Raw genomic sequence first — 25,184 nt, forward strand, 5'->3', positions numbered from 1 at the left:
TCCCGCCCCGCCCTGAGCGGCCCGCGGGCGCCTCCCGTGGAAGCCGACGGGCCGGACGCTCTTCCCGGGGAGTCCGCACTGCGCACGCGCGCCGCCGCTCGGCAGGCCAGCTCCCTGCCCCGCCCTCTCCTGCGAGCGCACGCGCACTCCGCTCCGCGGCCCGCCGAGGACCCGCCCTCCCCGCCAGCGTCGACGTCCCGTCAGACGGACAGGTCGCAGGCCGAGAGGCGCGAGGCGGAGCCAGTCCCGCGGCCAATCCGAAGGCGCTCCGCGGCTCGGCCTGCCCGTTCATTGGTCGACGTCGCGTCCCGGCCCGCCTCGGCTGGCGTCCCTCGTCCGCAGCGCGTGAGGCGGCGCGCGGCTCCGTCTGCTGCCCGTTGGCCCTCGCTGGAGACCGGCCCGCGCCCGGTGAGTGGGCCCGGGGGACGGGGGGACGGGGGCGGAGGGGGCGGAGGGGGCGGGGTCGCCGCGCGTCAGGCCCCGGGAGGGGGGCCCCGCCCCGGTTGCCAAGGGGCCGGCGAGGCCCCGCCCCGCCCCGGCCTGGCCCCGCCCCTCCGGCTCCCGAGCGGCGCCTCATTTCCCTCCCGCCCCTCCGGAGCAGGCAGGTCGCCCCTCTCGGTTCCCGGCCATGTCCGAAGGCGAAGCCAAGCAGGCCGGACCCAACAGCGGAGGAGGAGGAGGAGGAGGCGGCTCCGACCCCAAGGCCGAGGCGGCGGCGGCGGCGGCGGCGGCGTCTGGAGCGGCGGGCCCCGGGATGACCTCGCTGTCCCCTCCGCTGGCGGCCTCGGCGGCGCCGGAGGAGGAAGAGGAGGAGGAGAGCGAGGACGAGTCGGAGATCCTGGAGGAGTCGCCGTGCGGGAGGTGGCAGAAGCGCCGCGAGGAGGTGAGCGCGGATTTTCTCCCCGGGAGCCTCCCCAGCGCGGCTCCGGCTGCTGCCCAGGCCCTCCGGGCGCCCCGGGAGGAAGAAGCGGCCCCTGGGCAGCCCACCGAGGCTGCTGCGGTTGCCCCGTCGGAGCCAAGAAGCCACCCCGGGGGGAGGCACAGCTGCCGTCCACCCTTGGGCTCCCGGAAGCTTCCAGGACAGGGATCTTTCCCAGCCCTCCCTGGAGATGCTGGGAGCTGAGCTGGAGACCTGCTCCTTGCCCAGCTTCACCTTTTGCTGCTCAGCTGCGGCTTTTCCCTGGGTGCTGCTGTTGGACAGGGCAGCGGACCCTTCCCTCTTTGGGAGAGAGGCGGTGGACTCTCCTTCCTTGGAGGTTTTTAAGCAGAGCTTGGGTGGCCACCTGTCAGGGGTGTTTTAGTTGAGATTCCTGCATTGTAGGGGGTTGGACTAGATGACCCTCAGGGTCCCTTCCAACTCCACAGTTCTATGGTTCTTTGCCCCTGGGCCTCCTTGCTTCCCAAGTTTTCAGTAGTTGTGGACTTGCAGGGGTGCAGAGCAGCTTCTTGCAAGGTAGGACTCTGCTCTTTGATTCTCTAAGTCGGGCATCTGTGTTTGTAGCATAAAGAAAGGATGATATTATTGTTGATTTATATACCATTTAATGCCTGGATGGCTTCTGAGTGATTTATGAAATTTACTGCTGAACATAGAGAGGATCTAGGTGTCTTAACTGATCATCATAAAAGGAACTGGAACGAACCAACGGCTCCCAAGGGCCAACCAGATGCCCCAGTGGGAAGCCGGACCTGAGGGGTGGAGGTAGAATGTAGTTGGTGACTAGTGGAAAGAGCTGCATCAGACGCCTGCTCTGTTGCTCTGGAGGGCAGGACAGGAAGCAATGCATGGGAATTGCAGGAGGGAAACAGATTTCAGTTCAACATTAGTAAAAAAGTTCCCAAGTGGAGGAGCTGCTTGGCAGTGGAACAGGGGTGTCGTGGGGGGGGGGGCTGGAGGCATCTGGACCTCCATCCATCAGGGATGCAGTGAGCAGAGGGTTGCGCAAGATGGCCTTCAGGGTCCATTCCAACTCTGATTATATTGGTTGATTTGTAAGGATATTTATAAACCAGTTCATAATCATATCATAGCAGTGTAGGATGAAATAATTAAAACACCATAAAAATTATAACTACCAAATCAATATTTTCAGCAAGCGACAAAATTTTGTCAAAGGTTCCTTGCCTGCTTCATGTTTGTGTTGCTTCTTGGGGAGGGCGTGTCAGGCTGTTTGCAGATGAAGGGTCTCTAGAGATGAGTCTTGTCTTCTATTTCAGCCTCTGTTCTCTATTGATGCATCATCCTTTATTTTATACCCAGTTCAGCATTCTCCTGCTTTCTTTCAAGGTGGCTGTGGGCTTTTCCCCCAGGTGGGATTTAACTATAGTAGAGATGGGCAACTGACACAACAAGTAAATCTTATGTAAGATTATGAATGTAAGCGCATAAGAAAGCATTCAATATTTGGTATTAGAAACTGAATTCTGATCTCAGCATTATGTGCAGATCTAGATCAGAGTTGCTTATGAATAAAAGAGCTCAATAAAAATTAGCAGCTGCAGATCTGGCCAGCTGAAACTCAAGTTAGAGCTTAAAATAAACAGAATTTCAAGGTCTGGGCCAATCCAAGTTTTCACCTGGCGCCAAAGCGAGAATAAAGACTACCGCAGACAATCCTTTCTGGGAAAAAGAATTCCGAGAGAAGTGGTGGCTCTGAGGCTCAGCTTACTGGTCAGGCAGGTTTATGTAGAAAGATTAGGGGCTACAACTCCCCTTAGCACCAGCCAGCCAGGTTAAGGGACGGAGAGTTGCTCTCCAGGTACTGTGGAAGTACTGTGGATGCCATCCATCCCACAACGCCTGGAAGGCCACGGGTTCCCCAGCCCTGCTGTAGGTGTCATGGTTCAAAACTGTTTAGAACATTTATAAGCTAAAAGCAACACCTTCAAATGTGCTCAGATTAGACCCAGGATTTGTATGCATGTAGCTCCTGGTGATATTCTCCATCCATCATCCCGTTTAACAATTCTGATCCTATATTCTGCAGTCCCTCAGCTTCCTGAGCAATGTTCTAAGACAGCCTTGTACACAGCTGTGGTCTAAACCACTGAGCCTCTTGGGGTTGGAATCCGTGCGACAGGGTGAGCTCCTGTCTCTTTGTCCCAGCTCCTGCCAACCTAGCGGTTCAAAGGCACACCATGCAAGTAAATAAATAGGTACGGCTGTAGTGGGAAGGTAAACGGTGTTTCTGTGTGCTCTGGTTTCCATCACGGTGTCCCATTGCACCAGAAGCGGTTTGGTCCTGCTGGCCACAAGACCCGGAAAGCTGTCTGTGGACAAAGGCCAGCTCCCTCAGCCTGAAAGCAGAGATGAGTGTCGCACTCCGTGGTCGCCTTTGGCTAGACTTAACCGTCCAGGGGTCCTTTATCTTTACCTTACACAAAGCTCTTTTCTCTCTTCCCCTGAAGCTGGGTATGGCCAGGTGGTGCTCAGTGTGTGTGCATTTAATTCCAGCCACCCACCCAGTACTTCTCTCTTCAAGGAACATGACACTGTTGTCTTGAGGGACTTTATCCTATTTCCATAGGTTGCCTGTATGAGCTGTCATTTCCCTAACCAGAGCAATGCTGGAACATTCCGGAAACTCCTGTTTGGGCGATGGCTTTAGTAGGCATTGGTAGAAATGGCACCAGCTGCATCTAGAAGCTTTGGGAGCCCTGACATGTGACTGCAAAGGTGCTTTGCAGTTTCAGGATGCGGCTCCACACTCAGCTTCCTTGCCCTTTCAGGAACTGAAAGGCTTCAAAGCTACGGCTGCCTCCTGCTTCCGTGACTCATGTTCCAGGAGAGGGTCCTCTCCCCAGGCACCTGGGGGCCAGAAGATGTTCCTTGCTTGGAAGGGACTTGTTGCTCAGCCAGAGGCTGAATCGTCCTTTGGAAGATGGGGGGGGGGCTTGGGAGGAGGTTGAGCACACAGTACACCTTTTTGTGCGGCTGGCCGAGGCTGAGAGTGGCAGCATGGTGACTGGTTTGGCCAGCCAAGGCTGACTGACTGCTGGTCTTGGGGGGCAGCTGACATGCCTGCTTTGCACAGGGCATTCCTGGGGCTCTCCTGGCTGTCTTGTGGTCTGGAGCCTTTGATGGAAAAGGCTCCCCTCCCCGGGAGCAGTTCAAAATGGCCATGCCTTTTACACTCAAATGTGACCAGGGGCATCTCCAGAAAGACTGGTCATCGCTAGCCTGGCCTGACTCCTCTTTGGCCTCTGTCAGAGTTGGTCCCGAAGCTGGAAGCGAAGAGCAGGGCAAGCAGTTTGAGAGGCTGGGACCAACACAGGAGGCCTTGTTTGGCTTTCAAGGGGCTGTGCCTCTGGGTGGGGACGTGACTTTGAGATTGGCCTTGGGTGGGGGAAGTGTGTGTGTCAGGAGAAGAGGCACCTTGGAGGGAGAACAAGGTGGAAAGGAATTCTGGGCAGACTCTCCTGGAAGCTTTGTCTGATGAGCCTTTTGGGGTGCAAAGCGGCCTGGGAGCTCCTCCCCTCCCTATCCCCAAATAGATCTGCCTGCCAGCAGCCCTGAGTCTGGGGGCCTTTTTTGCTTGGCTGCAGTTTGGCCCTCCCTCTTCTTGCAGCTGTTCTCATTCATTGTTCCTTTGCCCCTCCCTCCTTGGCTGGGCTGGGGGGGTGTGGATGTTGCTAGACATCTCTGGGCAGATGGTGAGGAGCCTGCCTACCAGCCCTTATTCTGTGTCAACTCACTTTGGCTGACTCACTGTGGCTTGACCTGGTGAGGACTCGAGGAAGTGGCTGTGCCCCAGAAGAGGGCTGGGCCCTGGGGAGGAATGTGGCCCTGATGCAAGGCAGGCTGCTGCGTCATTTCTGTTGCAAGCTGGGGCAGGGAGGAAGCCAGGCTGGCTGGCTGGCTGGCTGGGCAGGGGCAAGGGACGCAGGCCTGAAAAGGAGGCAACATGGGCCCCAGAGGCAGGAGGTGCTCTGGCCTCCTGAATGGTAGGACCAGAGGAAAGATTCCTGCCCTCTTCTGCAACATCAGGAAGGAGGTGTCTCTCCTGCCACTGCAAAGCCCACCCAGGGAAACGGTCTCTGCGCAAGGCTCCAGGCTGCGGAGGCAGCAAGAGGGGCAGGTGCCTTTCTGCACACTGGCTATATAGAAGGAGGAGTATTAGGCAAACCATCAGCCAGGCCAAGCTTGTTCCAGGTGTGGGTCCAGCCAAGCCTTGAGGTGCCCCCACCCCCCTGCCAGCCAGAGGCAGTTCTGCAGAGGAGGGGGGCAAGAAGAGGAGGAATCCTGGCCCGTTCTTGCTCCCTTGCCTCTCCTCTGCTTGGGGAAGGGACCAGCATGGTGGCCTGAGGCCTCTTGCTCTTGGCATTGCTGCTCTTGCTGGTTTCTCCCTCGCCACAAGGACAGGGGAGAAGGCAGGCAGGCAGGCAGGCTCATCAGAAGTGGCAGGGGGCAGGCCCAGCAGAGGTAAGCCCACCTTTCAAGGGACCCTTCAGCCAAACATCTGTCCTAGCATAGCTGGGGGAAATTCTTGCAGTGTGAATTGTTCAGGCCAGAAGAACAAGAGGAATGACTTCCACAAAGTCTTGCCTTCCAGTCTTCTTGATTTGTTTCTCTTCAAATGTGTAGATCTACCTTTTTTGACTGGAGGGCCATATTGGCCCAACCCTCTGGGGGAACAAGTGCCCACAAACTTTTTGTTATCATAGTATCGTAACTTGGTAGTTTTTTTTTTTTTTTAAGTGTTGCAGGGAGACAAAACCTCAGGCATCATTCCATCACAACTGGGGACCCATGGGGAGGGGGTTGTTATCAGAGTTATGGGTAGTTGAGGCATTGCAGGCTCTGTGGTCCCCAAGGATCTGCACTGGGCTCAGTACTGTTTAAAATTATTCTGAATTTTCCAGGTTTTTGCCATTATTTTATCATCAGCATCGGCATCAATTCAACTTACATCCCACTCTTTCTCTCAAAGTTGCCCAGGGTGACAAACACATCAATAGCAATATCATTTAATTTAATTTAATTTAAAACAATTAAAAGCATTCCCCCCCAACAGGGATTTCAGGAACAGCATTTCAGCCATCAAATGCTTGGGGAAGCAGGAATGTTTTTAATTTCCTCCAGAGAGTCAGTGATGAGGGAGGCAGTCTCCATAAATGACCCATAATTGCTCATGGTGGTGAAATTCCAAGCATATTGTGAAGAGTCCCAAAAGTCTTTTCCTGTGCCCTAGTGTCGGAACATAAATCTTTGATATGGAAGAGGATGTCGGGGAAGCTTTTACTAGCAAAGGTGGCTAGGACAACCCAGTCAGATGAGTGGCATATAAATAATTAAATTAAATTAAATTAAGTAATAAAAATAAAATAAAAGAACAGCCCCCCTCCTATGGGAACCCTGCAAGCAGGGCCTGAGCGCAAGACCCATCTCTCCTGTCAGAAAGCTCTTCCTGGTGTTGAGTCGGCATCTCCTTTCTTGAAACGTGAATCCACTGGTTCAAGTCCTTCCCTCCAGAGCAGGAGAAAACAAGCTCCTTCCCTCTTCCATGGGACAGCCCTTCAGATAGTTGAAGATGGCTTTCGTCTCTCCTCTCAGTCTCCTCTTTTCCAAGGTAAACATACCCAGTTCCCTCAACCATTCCTCATAAGGCTTTGTTTCCAGACCCTTGATTATCTTGCTTTGGATATTTAGTCAACCATGGTTTTCGCTGAATCATAGAACTGTAGCGTTGGAAGGGGTCCCAAGGGTCACCTGGTCCAGCCCCTTGCTATGCAGGAACCCCCTTTAGCATTATGCCATTCACTTTCTTATTTTCCAGAGTCCTTACTCCTTTCTATTCTGCTTTGGGCAAGATTTCTCTTCTCTGAATGAAGGCACCCTCTGCCATTAAATCTCTCTGCTGGACTGGGGGGGGGGGGACGCATTTCCTAATCAGTGGTCTACATTCTAGCTGAGCTTCTGTCATCATGGTGTTAAATAGCCACTGAGCACCTTGGGGAAACTTCATCGTCTCAGTTCTTAATTGACCCCCACATTTTTAGGTTTCCCCCTTTAAAACTGTCTTGTGCTGACTTGGCAACCTTCTAGTCACGTCTTGAAATTGATAAATGTCCATGAGATTGAGATCTTGCCCCAGATCCTGGGCAGCATCACTCAGGATAAAGCCGAGGCTTCCACCCCCCTCCAGTTGGTTCCAGGACTGACTTTCTCAGCCACCGTCATTTAGGGCAGGAGAGCTTTTTGACTCTTTGTGACATGAATCTCTGCTGTGATTTTCAGAGCAGCAAGACTGACTTGCCAGGAAGAGGTCTTGGAGCAAATCTTTCTGGGCTGCTGCTGTCCTCAGGAGTTTCCTGACTCAGGCGTGGGGGTGTCTGCAGGCACCAGCACCTCGTCTCCACAGCTCCCTGAATCACTGCTTTTATTCCATGCAGGTGAATCAGCGCAATGTTCCTGGGATTGACAGTGCTTACCTGGCAATGGACACAGAAGAAGGGGTGGAAGTGGTTTGGAATGAGGTCCAGTTCTCGGAGCGCAAGAATTTCAAGCTTCAGGAGGTTGGTGAGCCTGGGATGGGAAGGATGGGGAGTAGGTGGGCATCATGCTCAGGGTGCCTGGGAGGTAGTGGCATAAATCCCAGCAGTGCAGAACCCTGTGGGAAGACTGGCTAGCCTCCCGGGGGGGGCGGGGGGGGGCTGGCTGCTGCCTGGCCAGCCCTAGGGGTTTCCCTCCCAGCGCTGCATCCGTCTCTCCACGGCTGTGAGGCTGGGGTAAGCCAAAGGCTCTCCTCTTCCTGGGGTCTGGCATTCCTCTGCTTTGTCCCTCCAGGAGAAGGTCAAAGCTGTCTTTGACAACCTGATCCAGCTAGAACACCTGAACATTGTGAAGTTCCACAAGTACTGGGCAGATGTGAAGGAGAACAAGGCCAGGGTAAGTGGGGTGCCCCCCCAACGTCTTCCTGGTGGGCTTGTGGAGAAGCAGCAGCAGTTGGTGACTCCTTCTCCTTCCCAGGTGATCTTCATCACTGAGTACATGTCCTCTGGCAGCCTGAAGCAGTTTCTGAAGAAGACGAAGAAGAACCACAAGACCATGAATGAAAAGGTGACACCCTCCCTTCTTTCTCCTCCCTCCTCCCTCTGCTCCTGGGTCCCAGGCCTCCTGCTGGGGCTGTCCTGCCTGTGAGCACAGAGAAGCAGCTTCCTTTGGCCAACCCAGAGCCCCAGAAGGACAGGAGGAAGTGTCTGGCCTGTTCCTTCTGAGTGGCATGGAAGGAAGCAAGGAAATAAGGAAAGTATTTGCCTGTTGCAATCAAGCTACCCGTTGTGGGTGTTGCTTAGAGCCTCTTCCTTTTATCTGTCTTTAGGCCTGGAAGCGCTGGTGCACCCAGATCCTGTCTGCTCTCAGGTACATGCTTGGATTCCCTCAAAGGCTTTGGGAGCCTGGCTGCTCATGCCCCCTTTGGTTCTTCCGAGGCCAGGGTGGAGAGCGGTTGCTTCTGGCTCCCTCTAGCAGTTGTGGCAGGACTTGGCTTGCCGCTTTTCCAGCCTGCCTGCCTGCCTGCCTCCCCTCCTTCCCAAGCTGACGGAAGGTAAGAGAGTGATGGCTGTTGCTCTCTTGGGGAGTCCCTGGCAGCCTCAGGCACAAGGCCTTGGTTTTGCCCCTGTGAAAGTGGCCTTTTGTTGGGGGCGGTGAGTGCTGGTGCCAGCCTCTTGGGCCCACCATTCCTTGTGTTGCCATTCCAGTTACCTTCACTCCTGCGATCCTCCCATCATTCACGGAAACTTGACTTGTGACACCATCTTCATCCAGCACAATGGGCTGATCAAGATCGGGTCAGGTAAGCCTCTCCTCTGGAGCCGCAAGCCAGTGATGTAAAGAGTCACTGGAAAGGGAAGGAGCTCCCCAGAAGGCCCAGGGGCTTGGTGGGCTCCTGCTGCCCTGCTCACCTGGGATTCTGAGCCTCAGCTGGTGCCTCTCTCTGTAGCCTTCATTGCTGACTTCTGGAAACCTCCTGGAGAACTCTGCCACCTGGATATGTGTGGCCCTGAGCAGCTACTGCTGCTGCTGCTGCCGCTGCTGCTGCCACCACCTTCTCAGGCTTCCCAGCTTCCTCCCACCCCATGCTCTGTGTCTGGAGAGGCTGCCCAGACCATGGGTGCCTGCGTCACTCCAGGGCATGGGGCAGGAAACTGCTTCCAGGTGGCCTTTGGTCCCTTGGGGAGAAACCCTCCTTCCTCCTTTTGCTGCTTCCCTGCCAGCCGGGCGCTTGGACAGGCAGCCAGCCGGGACTTTGAGGAAAGGGAAGGGCAGCTGGAGTGCTTTGCCGAGCTGCCTGTTGGATATCCCCAGCCCCCAAGAGCTCTGAGGAGGAAATGGGAGAGTTCCCCTTGGGCTTTTTCTGGGGCTCTCCCACTTCTGGGAAATTTCTGGATTCTCTTGAGAGCTCCTGGGACAGACTAGCCAGAACCCTCTTGTTGCCAAGGGCAGTTAGGTTGACTTTCCTGGCAGAAGACAAGGGCTGGGACTTGGCTGGCGACTGCAATTTCCTGGGCACTAGGGGAGACCTGTGGCGGTTAAATTGGTAGGAAACTCATCACAGTCTAGAGCTGCCAAGGGATGCAAGTGTTGGGGGGCAGTGTGTGTGTGTGTGTGTGTGTGTGTGTGTGGTGCGTGACAATGGACTGCTGGCCTCTGTGGTTTCAAGTCCTAAAACTCCTTTGAGAACAAAGCCCTTCAAAGGTGCCTGCAGTTCAGGGGCAGCCCAAATGTCACCCGGCTGAGTGCAGAGGCCTTGTCTGGTAAACTGCCTCTGAGGGTGGAGATTCTCTTCTGGACTTCGAAGGGCCTGTCCCACCACCACCACCCTGTGACTTTGCCTTTTCCTGCCGCCCCCCCAAAAAAGGAGTTCAGGGTGGTTGGCTTTTTTTCCAATGGAGTTTTGCATCACCCTTTTCTGTAAACGGCCCTGGGAATTTTTGCTGAAGGGCAGCATAGACCTTTCTAAAATAAACAAAGGTGGCCTCCCTGGTTTCCCTGCGAGGGTTCCGCCTAGACTCATGTCCCTCCCCTTGTCACAGTGAGTTCCATATGTTGCGAGGCAGGGAAGGGCCCAGAGACCTGCCTCCAGTGATGCTTTTGCCAAGGCTGAGGAAGACCAGCCCTCCTGGTTCAACAAAGACTCTTCTGACGCAAACTGCAAGATTGACCGGCCTGCTTGCTCTGCGCTTGGGATGCCTTGGGCTGAGTGGTGGGCAGAGAGTTTTGTGGGGATGCCAAGGTGCCAAGGGATGCCCAGTCTTCCCTGCTGCTGGATCTTTTACTGCTGCTGCTGCGCCTGCAGGGCCATCGTTGGAGCCACTCGTCTCAGGATTCTGCCCCAGCGTAGAACAGACTTCAGAACCTTCTGGAGTCTTGGCCAAGTTTTGAGCAGAGCCCCCCCCCCTTTCAAGAAAATTATGTGTGTTCAAGTTTTCAAGAATTGCAAAGACCACCACAGGGCAAAGAGCTCACAATAGAACCATCCTCTTTTTTGCTTTGTACAAGTTTGGGTCTACGATATTTCATCCAGACAAGACCACCCATAAGGAGCTATGGGCCAGTGACATCCTCTGGCCATCTGCTTCCAAGAGAAGAGCCTTTCCTGGCATGCTTTGTGGGTGAAAGAGAGCATGGATGAGGCCCCTGAGCTGCATGGACAGGGAACTCACTCAGGCTGGAAGAGCCACCCTTGGGATTGGGGAACTCCAGGGCGGTGGCGGCTGGCAACCTTGCACAATGCTCAGAATCCCCGCCCCCGCCCCCCGGGCACAAGAGAGGGGGCTCTGCAGTTGGGCCAAGATGCAGGAGGACCAGGCTGCCACCTGCCCTGTGGCTCCGGATCATGGCAAAGCTTCCAGCCTGCCTCCACACAGGGACCAATGCCGCTTCTGCTTGACATCTCTGGCGGAGCTCGTCTCACTGGTGTTCCTGAAGCAGCTGAGTCAAGGGGGTGAAGCACCTGCTCTTTCAAACTCTCTTGCTCCCCGGGACATGGCAAGGGGCAGCAGTGCTGTGATTTAGGAAAGCTCCACGGCACCATTTGCGCCTGTCAGCAGCGCCTTTGGGTGGATGGGTGCAGGGGCTGGAGCCCTGCTCTGCCGTTGTCTGTCGGGATCTTAGTAGCTGGTGTGGGAGGCCAGCAAATGCCCTTGGCTCTCCCCTCCGAGGCTCATTTGAGAAGAGGGAAGAGAAGGAAGCGCGGCTGTGGTGTGACTGGCACCTGTTGTGTGGATCTGGCCCAGAAGCAAACTCGGAGGCCTCCGCCTGCCCCATCCTCTACTGGGGCAGGTCTTGCTTCAGTCCCCACGGAACTGGGTGGCTCCTTTGGGTCCCACCTGCACCTGGGCATTGGCACGCTGGGCTGGGCACAGACGGCAGAGGGAGAGCTTCCCCCTCCTTCCACTCGCCACCTTTGGCTTCCTGGCTGCCACCTTCCCACAACCTCTGGATGAGCCATTTTTGTACTTAGTGGGGAATTGAACGGGTGGTTGTCTTATGGGTTTGGTCAGCTGAGGCTGCTTGGGAGGAAATCAGGAGGTGGGCCAGTACTTTGCCCCGCCATTTCCCCTTCCCTTGGGCTGGGAAGAGCTTCAGGGCCTGCAGTGCTGCTTGGGAGGCTCTGCCACCTCCTGCCCTAAATCTGGGAGCAAGTGGGTGGAGGCTTGGTTGTGGTCGTGGTCCCAGCACCTGAACCCTGACCTTAGGATCCCCCCTCTGTCCTCTGCATGCACCTTCTTCAGAGACATTTCTCTCTCCCTTCATGCCTCCCCCCAAAATCTGTAAAGATTCCCACCCCCCAAAGCCAAAAAATCTTTGGGAAAACCCAGAGCCCTTTTCTGCCTCTTTCCCTGCCTGTTTTCTCTTCCCTCCATCTCCACTCCCAGCCCCATTGATGATTCAGGGGTGGGGGGAGCTTCTTGCAGCCCCGGTGGCTGGCAGTTTTGTCCAGGAGGTTCCCACTGCTCAGCCCCACCTGAGGCTGCCTGTGAGGTGTGCAGAGGAGGCCCTGAAGCTGGAGGGGGGGGGAGGTCAGGGGGGCTAGTGAAAAGAGGGGAGGCTGCTGGACTCCTGGACTGGAGAGGCCTCTGGGCTTGGCTTGGCTGGGGGTCGCCAGGCACTCAGGGCCTCCCTCCCTCTGGCAGCTGTGGAAGAGGAGCTGCCTTGGGGAGAGGACTTCAGGCCTCTGTTTCCCCATGACCCACTGGAAATTGGGGGGGGGGGGGTGCTTGGAGCTGACCTGGGTCAAGGGAGATGGGAAGGCAGCAAGGATCCTGTACTACTAAATCGCATGCCCTGGGGAGGGACTTCAAGAGAAGCCCTCCCCTTCACCAGCAGCGCCTGGGCCCCTTCCCCACCCCACTCCCTTGGCAGGGAGTCTCTGGTCTGCTCCTGGGCCCAAGTGCTGGCTGAGCCAGAAGCAGCTCCTGGCCGTGCTGGCCTGGTCAGCGCCTTTTCCTGATGCCCTGCTGGGGGTGGCCAATGGGCAGCTTCTTGGGGGCTGAGCTCTGTCCTGGCAGGAGCAGGGAGGGGCCTTGTCCCAGGAGCCCCCCACCCTCCATCGCCTTCCTCTGTGGCTGGATAGGCAAGGACCGCCTCTCCCTGCCCGGTTGTGGTGGCCGTGGGCGCTGTGGCTGCTGAGGTGAAGGGCTGACCCCTCGGCACCCGCCATGTCTGGTTTTACTTCCTGCTTTTATGGGCTGCCTCTTTCTCTCTCTCTCGCCAACAGTCTTTCATAGGATTTTTGCTAATGGTGAGCAAATCTCTCTGCTCTGTGATGTGACTGTGACCTTTGGAGCATCTATCTATAGAGATATAGATATGAGAGCATCACTTTGTATATTGGCATATATGACGCTCGTTTTCCTCCCGGTGAAGGCTGGCACCTGGGCTCTATGTAGCTCCACCCCAGTCCTGCCACCTGTTGGGGCTCCTCGTGGGGGTGGGGGGGCTGCCTTTCTGCTGCATGGCTGCCTCCTGCATGTGTCCTGGGCTGCTTGTGCCTGTGGAGAAGCTGCTGCCGCCCTTGCAGCCTCCTCCTCCGCCGCTCGTGGCCCGGGGGGGGGGTCCTGCTTGTTGTTTGCTTGTGGCTTCGCTGCCTCCTCCTCCAGCTCCCTGCGGCCGGCTGCTTGGCAATGGGTCGGACGCTTGTGGTGGAGCCTGACTCTTGGGAGCTGTGTGCCTGGTGTCACCTGTGCAGGGGCCTGGAGGTGCCTGTGTCTTCTCCTGCCTTAGTGGTAGGGAGGTCTGCCTTGGGAAGGGCCTTCTCTTGCTTCCCATGCCAGCAAGGAGAAGACACAGGGCTGGCGGAGAAGGCCAATGCCTGGCGCAAGATGAGCTGTGCCCTGCAGGCGGAAGCTTCTGGCGGTGAGACGGGGGCCCTGGGGTGTCCTCCCCCCACCCGGCATGGCCAAGGACTGAAAGAGCCCTTCGCTTTGGGCAGGCAAGAAATCCTTGGGCACCTTGGTCCAGGCGAGCTCAGTGGAGCGGAGCAGGTGGAAGCTGGACGGGAGCAGGGCCGAGAGGAGAGGTGGCGCTCGTGGCGCAGAGGCGGCAGGTAACGCGAAGAGGAGGAGGAGGAGGGCGGCCAGGGCGCTGGCACTGCTTGGGCTGCATGCAGGTGGCATGTCTTCTGTGGAACGGAGCCTGGGCCAGGAGCAGAGCTCAGCTTTTCTCAGGGCCCCAGTCTCTGGGGTGGGTGAGTTTGGGTGGTGTGCTCAGTGAGTCTCGGGTGTGGCTGTGTATCTTGGCTTATTTGACTGCTTTAAGAAAGTGAAGTGCTTTGAGCTGGATCCCAAAGTCGGTGGGCAGCAGGAAGATAGCTGCCAGCTGTGTTGGCAAAGGCTTGCCTGGGCAAAAGTGAGCCCAGAACTCCAGGAAGCTGAAGGCCCTGCCTTTCTCCGCAAGAGGAAGGACAGAAGCTGCCCTCTTCCGAGTCAAGAGCCGCGTGGCCTTGTCTCTCTTGCCTGATGCCAGCAGCTCCGCCATGCTTCATTTGCCTGCCTGCCTGAGAGCCTCAACCGCAGGTGCTGCAACTTGAATGCCAGACTTTGTTCCTAAAAAGCATGCCCCCCCCCCACCCAGCAGAAGGAAGCCTTTGAGCAAGTTTCCCGTTTTTGGCACGAGGGATAAAAACACCTTTCTGTGACTAGAATACGCTTGCTGTGTACAGAAACTCTGCAGACAGATGCGATTAGCACATACAATTATATTTGGTGGCATATTTCTGAAATTAAAAATATAGGTATCTTGCATTTATTCTGATCAGGACAAGTGTGCCTGAGCTTTTTCTAGTTGAGAAACTGGGAGCGTCCAAACCATGGGTAGGCAAACTAAGGCCCGGGGGCCGGATCTAGCCCAATAGCCTTCTAAATCCAGCCTGCAGACAGTGCAGGAATCAGCATGTTTTTACATGAGTAGAATGTGTCCTTTTATTTAAAATGCATCTCTGGGTTATTTGTGGGGCATAGGAATTCGTTCATTCCCCTCCAGATATAGTCCAGCCCCCACAAGGTCTGAGGGACAGTGGACCAGCCCCCTGCTGAAAAAGTTTGCAGACCCCTGGTCCAAACCCTTGTGTACATGTCTGGCCCCCTGTGTAGAGGCTGAAATTAAAACTAACCAGGAAGTCCAAGCCCCTTACAGACACCACAGTTCTAACACCTGGTGGAAACCCAAGGAGGAGAGGCCAGGATATCGTTCCATGGGTCAGAAGTGGAATGGGAGATTTGGCTTTGGGGGTCCCTGGGGGGGGGGGGACAGGGGAAGCAGCAGGACTGGGGAGTGGTTTTGTGGAGCTTTGGAGCGAAGTTTTAAGTAAAAGACAATTATATGTAAAAAACCAGCAGGTGGGAGGCTGGGGCAGTGGCTGAGAGGGGAAGGTCCATTCTGTCTGCACCATTTTAAGCTCAAGTCAGTCTTGAAAATGGAAAGCAGAGAACATGAATCCTGCCTTCCTGGCAGTGCTCCAAGCATAAAGAAAACGTTAAAGGGTGCCAGTCAGGAAGTGTTTGGCTTCAGTGTCTGGGAAATGACCTTTAAAACCACATCTGAATTGGGGGGGGGGGGGGAGAGAGAAAGAGAATTTGGGGCTCTTCTAGCAGGCGCCTCTGGCCATTGAAACCACTAGGTTGGTAATTTGAGTTGCGTTGAGGTGGTCCTATGATGGTTTACTGCTTCCAGAAGGGAGTCTGGGGCACTTTTGGAGGACGGGAGAGCTTTGCAGCAAAGGAGGTGGTGGCAGCAGCAGCAGCTAATGGAGCTCCAGCTTGCCTGAACTGAGCATTCCTGTCACGAAGTCTTTCTCTGCCTTTCCAGGCCAAAATTGAGCTTCCTTCTCATGTGCAGGCTACCAGGTCACAAGCTGGATATTAGGGGTGCTTAGCTGCAGGCCATAGCTGGTATAATCTTCCCTTCTAAGGCGGTGGCAGCAGTTGTGTTAGCAAGTGGCTGGTACTGCGTCTGGCTTTGGGTGCCGAGGAGGAGGAGGAGGAGGAGGAGGCTTGGTGTGGCTTCTGCCCCAGCATCTATCTCCTGCTCATGGCTGCTACCCTCAGGGTGCCCTCCAAGTCCCGCCCTCTGTGTCGATCCCTGCTTTGGGGCCTGGGTCTGTGGCACCCTTGGCTCCAGGGCCACTGCCCCCTCCCCTTGGCATTTCTAAGGTGACTGGGCCATTGGGATCTTTGCTCTTGGGTGGTGCCTCTTGAGTGAATGGATGGGGCAGCAGTGGAGGGGAGGCAGCCCTCTTTGGTGGGGAGACAGAGGCTGGTGCAAACCTGATCAAGTGGGAATCCCCCTCTCCATTGCTGGGCTTTCAGGAAAAGGCCTGAAGCTGGCCAGTGTGTGTGTGTGTGTGAGAGAGAGAGAGGGGGGGGGTGAGGACTGTCTTGTCTGTACCCTTCCCTGTCATTCAGGTGTCTGTGGGTGGGTCAGTGTGGGTGTCTGTGGAACACCAGCTGCTGCTGCTGCTCAGGACCCCCCCCCCCCTTACTCTGCAGCCCCTTGTGCCTGCCTTAGTGCTGGTCCAGCTGACGCTTCTCTGCAGTGGAGACCCAGGAGCAGCAGAAAGGACTTCCTCTGCCGCCTTCCTCCAGCAGTGCTGCCTTGCCCACGCCCCACCCCCGGCTCCCATTGGGCTCATCTGCTTTCCCTGGTGGGGTTGCTTTGGCTGCTGGGGCTTGGAGCTCACCCAGGAAAGATGGAAGATCTGGAGGAGCATGTGGACCTGCCTCCCCCCCCCCCTTTGCTTCTGAGCTGCGCCTGCCCTTGTCTTGCACTGGGACTGGACTGGGGTGGCAGCAGCTGTGCCTGAATGCCCTCTGCCCGCCCCATGAGAGCAATTTGGGAGGGAGGAGGAGGCTCAGCCCCTGATTCCTTGCTGTTTCCCCCCCTCTTCCAGTGGCCCCAGACACCATCAACAACCATGTGAAGACGTGTCGTGAGGAGCAGAAGAACCTGCACTTCTTTGCCCCGGAGTATGGCGGTAAGAAAGGCAGGAGAACAGCAGTTCATTGTTTGGGGGGGGAGGGGAGGGCTGAAGTGGCTCATCAGGGTTGGTGTAATTTTCCAAATTACACCAAGTTGTTTCCATGTCTTGAGGTCCCCCCCTCCATGTTTGGTTTCTGTTCAGAGTTCGCACACCAGCTACACTGGGTGGCTTAGATACCAGTCCAAGGCTAAATGCCCGGAGCATGACTCATCCACCCTTCCTTTCTCTAAGGCAGTGCTTCTCAGCCATGTTGTTGGACTTCAGCTCCCATCATCCCTGACCACTGGTCCTGCTAACTAGGGACAATGGGAGTTGTAGTTCAACAACAGCTGGAGACCCACGGTTGAGAAACGCTGCTCTAAGGAACGTGTATAGGCAGAGGCGGCTATAAAGCTGAGGTTGCATTCAGGAGCGTTGCCAGGAGTGTGAGCTCTTCCCCAAGGAGAGCTTTTGCTCAGTTCGAGGTGTCGGTGGAGAAGCTGCAGGGTACATGCTGTGTGGTTCAGCACAGCAAGGTGAGCTAGCAGGGTCAAGTGCTAGCGGATTTCTCTTGTATCTTCACAAGGTCTCCTTCTAAGACCAGAAGAATGGTATTCTAGTAGGTTAGCTCATGTACCAGCCTCTCTTAAAGGTTCGTGTAGCTGAGGTGTTTATGCTTGTCTTGTGCCATGAGACAATAAGCACTTTAAACTGAACTGAGTGGGAAAGGAGGTTTCTTAACTGGGAGCTCTGGGAAAGGCTGGCTACTGGAAAACAGGAAAACTCTTGATACTCTGCTAGAAGACTCTCCTGGATTCTGGAGCTGTGCATACTCTGCTGTTTGCCCTGGTCAAAGTGGGGCGTAGTATTAGCTACAAATGGTGGGTCCAAGTCTTAACAGGTTATGGGCCAATAACAACTGGTACCCCCCAACTTCCCAAGCCCGGTGACTGAGTGGCTCTGAATGGCCATTGCCAGCCAGCCAGGGGGGTCCTGATTCCTGGTTTTGTGTTCCAGAAGTTGCACATGTGACGACCGCGGTGGATATCTACTCCTTTGGGATGTGTGCGCTGGAGGTAAGGCAAGGAGAGCTGTGAAGAGGGAGGGTTGGGGGGCATAGCTGCTTCCCCCACCCCAACCTCGAATCCGTATGGGAAGGGGCGGCTTGTTCGGCATCCTGGTCTTATCTCGACAGGGTTAGGAGTGCACAGTGCATCTCCTTGTGTCGTGCAGGGGGTGTCATTTGGTCTCTGTGATTTCTGAAAACTCCAGGAACAGAGGAGAGAGAGACCCATTTGGAAAGGAGGAAGCCAGTCCCCTTTCTCTCCCTCGTTGTGTGTGATGGCGGCTGGTGGAGCCCTTTGGTTCCTCCGGGATCGCAGCATGCCAACTGTGGGACTCAGCCCCCCACTGAGCTGTGCTTCTGCTGTCCCTGCAGATGGCTGTGCTGGAGATCCAGGGCAATGGCGAATCCTCTTATGTGCCCCAGGAAGCAATCAACAATGCCATCCAGTTGCTGGAGGATCCCTTGCAGCGGGTGAGGCGCCCCTCCCCTCCTCCCTCCCTCCCTCCCTCCCTCCTGGGACGGGCACACGTCTCGGCCTTCACGTCTTCTCCTTCCTTTCCCTCCTTCCAGGAGTTCATCCAAAAGTGCCTGGAGCTGCAGCCCAGCAAGAGACCCACGGCCCGCGAGCTCCTCTTCCACCAAGCCCTCTTTGAAGTGCCCTCTCTGAAGCTCCTGGCAGCCCACTGCATTGTGGGCCATCAGCGTGAGTGGAGGCTGGGGGGGGCTCAGGGAAGTGGCTGGGGAGGCCTAATCCCTTCCTCCGGAGGCAGAGAGCGGAAGCAGCCAAGGGCACTGAGCAGAGCAGCCCTTGCTGGGTCTGGCCTTGAACCCTTGGCCCTCTGTGCCTTCCCAGCTCCTGGCGAGAGTCCTCCTGGAGAGCTCTTTGGGGCAGGGTGGAAGGCTGCTGGGGTCTGGGGCTTTCTCAGCCCCGAGGGCCCTTTGAGCTGCTCTGACTGATGGCCCTGGGTGGGTCCCCTCCTTCCATGCATCAGCCTGGCCCTCAGTTGGTGCTGTGATTTACATCTTGTGGTGCCGCATTCTGCTGGGGGAGCGGTGGCGGCCCCTACCCCCCCACACACACTCTGAAGGCAGGAAGTCCCTGGACCACTTTCTGGCAGAACCTGCAGTTTCAGAAAGGGGCTTGGGTTGCCACAGGGGTAATAACTTCCCCTAGGATCCATTCGTCCCTCACCCCACTCTGGTTGCTTCTCTTCCTAGTGCTCCTCCTCCTCCTCATTTTCCCTAAACTGAAAAGGCCCAATTATTTTCACATTCCGTTTTTAGAGAAGGTTCCCAGTATCTTGGTTGGCTTTTTCCATGCCCCTCTCCTGCCTTTATGGACAGGTGCTAGGATGTTGGCAATACGAAAATGCCTCGAAATTCAGTCTTGGAAAGTCCTCTGTAAAGGATTAAACTTCCATTGGCTAAAATCATTAAACCCCCCTTGGAAGCAGGAGAAGAGGGGAGGAATTTTGGATCGTGTAAGCCTGCAGGAGAGAGGGAAGAAAGTCAAATTACCACCGCTTTGAACCTGGAAACGGGCTGCTAGCAAGACCGACGTTTTGGGAAAGTTCATTGTTGTTGACAGCTAGTTAAACAAGAGAAATACATTGTTTCCATTGTCTCCTTCTGCGTTTAAAAAGGAGTAAAAGTAACAGAAAATTGAAACAAATTTTATTGCTTGAACTGTGCCTAAAAGGATTGATGCAAATAGAAATTGTTTCCCTCTAGAGGGAGCCTTTGAAGCTGTTATAGGAGTTGATCTGGGGGGATTTCCAGCTGCAAGATAAAAAATTATGAGAACCAGGGATTGACCTTGGATTGTTTAAGAATGTCGACAGAAGAAGCCTTAGTGACTGCATTTTGTAAGATAAGTGATTCATTGGAACAGCTCTTAAAGAAGATGGACGTGATGACTATTAAAATTGACAATTTGGGTCAAAAAGTGACTAATTTTGGACAAAAAGTGAATATTTATACAGAAACTATTCAGGAATCGACACAGGAATCTATTTTGATATGGCAAACTGTGGAGAACATGAGGGAGAAAGTTGTTGTTGCTGAGCCTAGGGTAATACAAGTGGAGAGGGAGAGAGCCCCAGTTTTACAGAGGCAATTTGATGATTATAAGTTGTTGCCTTCTATGAGTGAATTCAGAGAAAGTCAGATTTTGAGGATTGGAGCCCTGCTTGGACTGGAGAAGGATAGTTGGATAGATCCCCTCATGCAGGGATTTACTGACCTTTGGGACCTGGACCTGGGTCAGGAGGAGATTGGAGTTGTGGGGACCTTCAGATTTGGAGGAATTTTGAAACACGTCCTGAAATATCTTTTGGATTTTAGTTTTAACTACGGAGATTTTGCTGACCTGTCAAGAAGGAATAAAAACATTGCTAGGGTGGAGCTTCCCCGAGATCTACTCTTCAGCATCAAAGGAAGGAAATTAAGAACAAGATCAGCAGAAGACAAAGTAAAGTGCATGTATAAATATGAAGAACACATGCAGAAGGGACTTGGAAAAGTGTTAAGAGCCTCAGACAGAAGATCACCAGGTTGATGGTCTATATGCAATTGACGGAAATGACTGGCAGAATCCGAGACCAGGGAGAAGAGACGGTGGAAGAAGATTGGAAAAAGTTTAAAGTTTATTTATAGAAATATTGTAAAATTAATGAGTGTTAGAAAAATGTTGGAATGAAATTATATGGCTTTAGTAGAAATGTTATAAGGAGTTAAGCATAAATAAGTATTATAGTATTAATGGAAAAGAAGGTTAAAATAAGTCAAGATTATAAGACAGAAAATAGAGAAAGATGGAAAGGAATTGCTGAAATAGAATTGGAATACAAAAAGGGAGGTGAGAGGAGGTCAAGGAAACAAGGGAATGAAAGATAAGACGTTGAAATGGTATGATGTATGTTTTTAAACTGTTTTTGTTCTGTTTTGTTTAGTTTAATGTGTTAATGTTGTGTTGTGTATATTGTAATGTATTGTTTTTGCTTTCTTTTGCTTTTGCTTTTCTTTCTTTTCTTTTTTTCCTTTCTTTTGTAAGGTTTAAAAGTAATAAATATTATTTAAAAAACAAAAAAACAAAATTCAGTTGCTCTCATAACACACTAGGCATGGCCTTTTTCTTCCTGCCATCACTCACTGAGCGTGTTTTCCGCTGCAGCCCAAAGGCCTCTCCCATTGGCCAGACCCCGTCTGTTCGGGTCCCATGGGGCATCTGGGAAGTGTGGATGTTTCTGCCCCAGAGGCCACTTGCTTCATTCTGACTTCCACTGCACTTCTTTCAACCAGTTTGGAGAGATCTTTTGGGGGCTCTTTGCAAACCACTTGGGCTTCCTTTGTGCTGAATAATTTGCAAATTTGGCCACTTTTGATGGCTCAGATCATTTCTAGTCCAAGTCATAGAATTGACTCCCATACAGACCCTTGGACAGCCCCTCTCCTGCCTTCCATCAACTGCGAGAACCATCTGTGCCTCCTGTCCTCTGTTAACCCACCACCCGCCCTTCATAGGAAGCAAGGAGTGTCCTTTGCCTTCCTTGCAGAGGGTGGGGGGATGTTTGAATTGTAGATGGGGAAGGGACCCTGAGGGTCATCTAGCCCAACCCCCTGCAACGTTCCTGAAAGACTCCTTTGCCTCCTGACAGACATGATCCCAGAGAACGCCCTTGAAGAAATGACCAAGAACTTGGACATGAGTGCAGTGTTGGCCGAGATCAACCATGCCGACCGCGAGGGCGTCCGCATGATGTGAGGCTTCTCTGAGGGGCTGGGAATGTGGGGAGGGGAAGGGCAAGCAGTGGGTGTTCCTCTGGCCCCTCCCCAAGGAGGCCAGGGAGGGGAGCAGGCAGCAAAGATTTTGCATTCAGCATTGAGATCCCCCTTTATCTAACTCTGTGCTTTCCCCACCACACAGCTTCTCCCAGTCCCCAGCCCTGGAGCTAGACAAGTTTCTAGAGGATGTGAGGTAAGAATTTTCTTCCACCACCTTCTTGTGTGCCAGGGAGCCTCTCCTGGGCTGACCAGCCTGGACCCTTGCCTCCTTCCCTTCTCTTCCACCAAGTGGAAGGCCCGCAACTTTGCTACCCACCTAGGGAACAGAGCCTGACCACTCTCCCTCTCTAGGAACGGCATCTACCCCCTCACGGCCTTCGGCCTGCCCCGCCCTCATCAGCCGCAGCAGGAGGTGGTGACGTCTCCCATTGCACCCCCATCGGTCAAGACGCCCACGCCAGAGCCTGCGGAAGTGGAAACCCGCAAGGTGAGTTGCTGTCCTGCTCCACTCAGGTCCTGGAGCCTGGCCAGCAGGCACAGCCAGGGCCTCCCACCCCACTCACTGCCTCCCCTTGCCTCCCGCAGGTGGTCCTGATGCAATGCAACATCGAGTCAGTCGAGGAAGGGGTGAAGCACCATGTATGTACCAACCTGGGCTGGGGGGGGTCTCTTCCACCATGCTGCCCTACTTGAAGGGGCCTGGGTTGGCTGCGCGCCAGAGCCCAGGGGCCAGGAACTGACTTTGGCTTCTCTCTGCCCAGTTGACACTGCTGCTGAGGCTGGAAGACAAGCTGAACCGACACCTGAGCTGTGACCTGCTGCCCAGTAAGTCCCACCCTCCCTCCCTCCTGGCTGGGCATTGCTGGGCAAGGGGAGCTCTCCTCCTCCTCCTGACTTTTGGCTGCCTCTTCTTCTCCCCCTCTCCCAGGTGACAATATCCAGGAGCTGGCGGCCGAACTGGTCCAGCTGGGATTCATCAGTGAGGTAGGATCCTGCCCACTGGCAGGCTGGGTGGGTGGGCTCAGCCCGTGAGTGGGGCTCTCACTGGCCTCTCCTTCCCTCTGCCCCTTGCAGGCTGATCAGAGCCGGCTGAGTTGTTTACTTGAAGAGGCCTTCAGCAAGTTCTTCTACTCGCGGAACGGAGCGCTGGCGGCCGTCACCGTCTCCTCCTAAGGGCTGCCCCCACGCCAGCAGTGCCTGGGCACTGCCTCCGCAAAGGGCCCCCTCCCCCCGCCAGGCCGCTGCTGCCACCGCCTGCACAGAACCAGCTTGGCTGTGCCTCCTGCATGTGCCGCAGCCGGCAGGAACCCCGCAGACAATCGCTGCCACCATGGGGAGGGGGGGCAGGAGGGAGGGGGCAAGGCGGGGAAGGGGGGCTGTGTGCCTTGTCAGTATTATTCCCCCCCCCCGGGGCCAGTGGCCTCCCTCTCCCCCCGGCTCACGCATGGAGTTTTGTTTTGCTTGAATTGTACAGAGGTTTTTTTTTGCACAGCACAGAGATGTCTGTCTTGTTATTTAAGGGGGTGGGAGGGAGGGGGGAAGAAGAGTGAGGGTGGCAACTCCCCCTGCCCCTCCCCCTCTCTCACATGCTTTCCAGCCCCACAGTCACTCCCTTCCCTGGCAGCCTCACCCTCCTCTGGGCAGCTCCTTTTCTCCCCCTTGCTTGGCTGCCCTTCTTGCCCTGGGTTGTGCAGCAGAGACACCTCCTCCTGAGCCCTGGAGAAAGTGGGTGGGCAGGTGGGCACAGTGCCATGAATGTCACAGGTGCAAGAGGCAGCCAGCAGCTGGCCAGACACCCCCAAGAGCTGGGTTCCCCTCCCTCCCCCCCTCCCCAACAGGGCTGGGGCCAGTTGCTCAGCGACGGGCACCCATTCCCATCTCCAGAGCTGAGGCTGCTCCAAGTGTTTGTTTCTGTTCCTATTTTTAATAAACTGTTTTGTAAATAAGCCACAGTGTCCTCATTGTCTCTGGTCTTTGGGGAGGGGACCAGCCCCCCAAGGGGAGTCAGCTCCTGCCTGCAGAGGGGGTGCTCTTCTTTCAAGGCCCCCTTTGAATACAGAGAGCTGCAGGGAGCAGCTTGCACCTCATGCCTTTTCAAAGACGTACTTGGGCTGGGCAAGGCTGGGGGAGCGGGGGGTGGGGGACCCCCAGCAGGCAGTGGAGGAGCCCTCCCTGCTGGACTCTTCTTCCCTTGCAGTTTTCAAATGGAGGTCAGATGGACATCTGTCAGGGATTCTTCAGCTGTGATTTCTGCATTGCAGGGGGTTGGGCTAGATGAGCCTTAGGATCTTCCATCTCTATGAGCCCTTCTGCACTGAGGGTCAAATTCTATCCTCCCCTCGTAGCCCTGGCAGCAAGGGGGGGGGCAGCAAGTGTGCTGCTGTGTAGAGAAGAGAAAAACCTGTAGAGGAGGAGGGGCGGCTGCTGCTGCTGCTGCTGGAGGAGTCCTGCATGTCTCTACTTTCTGAGCCCCCATTGGATGCTAAGGCCACAAAGCCAGAGAGGAGGAGGCCTGGAAACCTGGCCAGGCAGCTGGTGGGCTTCAGACATTTCCACTCGCCTTTTGGGCTGCTGCTGGCTAGAGAGCTTCTTCCACACAGTGACTGACACTGCTGATGGCAAGGAGTTCCCTCGGTAGGAGCCAGAAAAAGGCAATGCTGCATACATTTTTTTTTATTAAAGCTTTTTTGATATAACAGGAGAAAGGGGGGAGAAAGAAAAAAAGAAGAGGGGGGAAGAATAAAACAAAAGAAAAAGGGCTTCTGATTCTCCTGTCTGTTACATAAAAAAAATTCAAAACATTCATTTCATGACAACATGAAACTACTTTCCATAAACCGGTATTTTTCCAGTCTTCAAACCCAGATGTGTTTTCCTTTTTACACAAAAAGTCCAAAAGGGGTTCCCAGTTAAGGATATTGATAAATGTCAGCAAGAGTTTAATGAACTTTGCCCAACAATTTCACCAACCATGACTCTATATAAAATAATGATAAATCTTTCCCTCTGCAGATATAAGCATCTCTCCACTGTGAATATAATTTAATACATTATTGCATATCCATTGGTCCACACCCAGTTCTGTCTCTTCAATTTCCACTTTGTATTTGCCATGTTTTCCACCTTATCTAGTATTGACTCTTCCATTTGTGTTTCCATTTTGCGTTTCTTCCAGTCTTTTCCAAAAAACAATGCCAGAGATTTAATAGCTTTATCTCCTGGGATCACTCCAAATCGTAGATACAACTCTTTTCTTAGTTCCATTGATGTCAGATTATCCAGATATCTCTTCACTTATAACTTTTTGTTTTCCAGAATCCCAGCTTTATCATTCAGTGGTTCTTCCACTTCATCAGTTGCTCCTTCTACTTTTGCCACAGCTTAATCTCTCGGTCCTGCCAGTTTTTTGTTCTCTAGGCAGGTTTCCCAAACTTGGGCCTCCAGATCTTTTTGGAATACAACTCTCATCCTCGCTAGCTGGTGGGAATTGTGGTCCGAAAAACACCTGCAGACCCCAGTTTGGGAAACGCTGCTCTAGAGATTCCGGATCCTTTCCATCGGCTCTCGCGGAATTCCCTCCTTCTGCGTTCTGCCCGCAAAAGGCCGCCTTTTCCGAGGCGTCTTTGGGAATCTGGGGCAGAGCATCTCGTCCGGCCTGTCCGGCCTGGGAAGGGGGGGGAGCCGAGGAGTCCGAGGCTTCACGGGGCCAGGAGGGAAAGCGGGACGCCGAAGGGAAAACCCGGCCGGGAAGCGGGCCTGGGAAGAGAAGGAGGCTCGCCGGGCGCCCAGGGCGTCTCGCCCATCCCGGGCTCCAGCTCCCTTCAGCGGCCGGCCTCACCGCCGTTGCCTGGCAACCAGCCGCTCCTGCGGACTTG

At 54.5% G+C, this 25,184-nt stretch overlaps 1 protein-coding gene across 4 annotated transcripts; it reads left to right on the forward strand.

Moving 5' to 3' along the window:
- Positions 1-242: 242 nt before the first annotated feature.
- Positions 243-23,255, forward strand: NRBP1 (nuclear receptor binding protein 1). Of its 4 annotated transcripts, none has more exons than XM_079968730.1 (19): positions 243-408; positions 602-883; positions 7,393-7,515; positions 7,787-7,888; positions 7,970-8,059; positions 8,322-8,362; positions 8,701-8,795; positions 13,437-13,550; positions 16,392-16,475; positions 17,478-17,536; positions 17,899-17,997; positions 18,097-18,229; positions 21,183-21,285; positions 21,452-21,502; positions 21,661-21,796; positions 21,895-21,948; positions 22,071-22,134; positions 22,238-22,293; positions 22,384-23,255. In XM_079968730.1, the coding sequence occupies exons 2-19, from the start codon at positions 629-631 to the stop codon at positions 22,480-22,482; spliced, it is 1,758 nt and encodes a 585-aa protein (XP_079824856.1). In that variant the 5' UTR covers positions 243-408; positions 602-628; the 3' UTR covers positions 22,483-23,255. The 4 variants fall into 4 exon arrangements, with proteins under 4 accessions (XP_079824856.1, XP_079824857.1, XP_079824855.1 ...); XM_079968731.1 differs by lacking the exon at positions 13,437-13,550 and adding an exon at positions 12,723-12,746 and having other exon boundaries at positions 606-883; XM_079968729.1 differs by having other exon boundaries at positions 606-883.
- Positions 23,256-25,184: the final 1,929 nt, after the last annotated feature.

This window comes from Podarcis cretensis (genome assembly GCF_951804945.1).
Source record: "Podarcis cretensis genome assembly, chromosome: 3".
Lineage (NCBI taxonomy): Eukaryota > Metazoa > Chordata > Lepidosauria > Squamata > Lacertidae > Podarcis > Podarcis cretensis.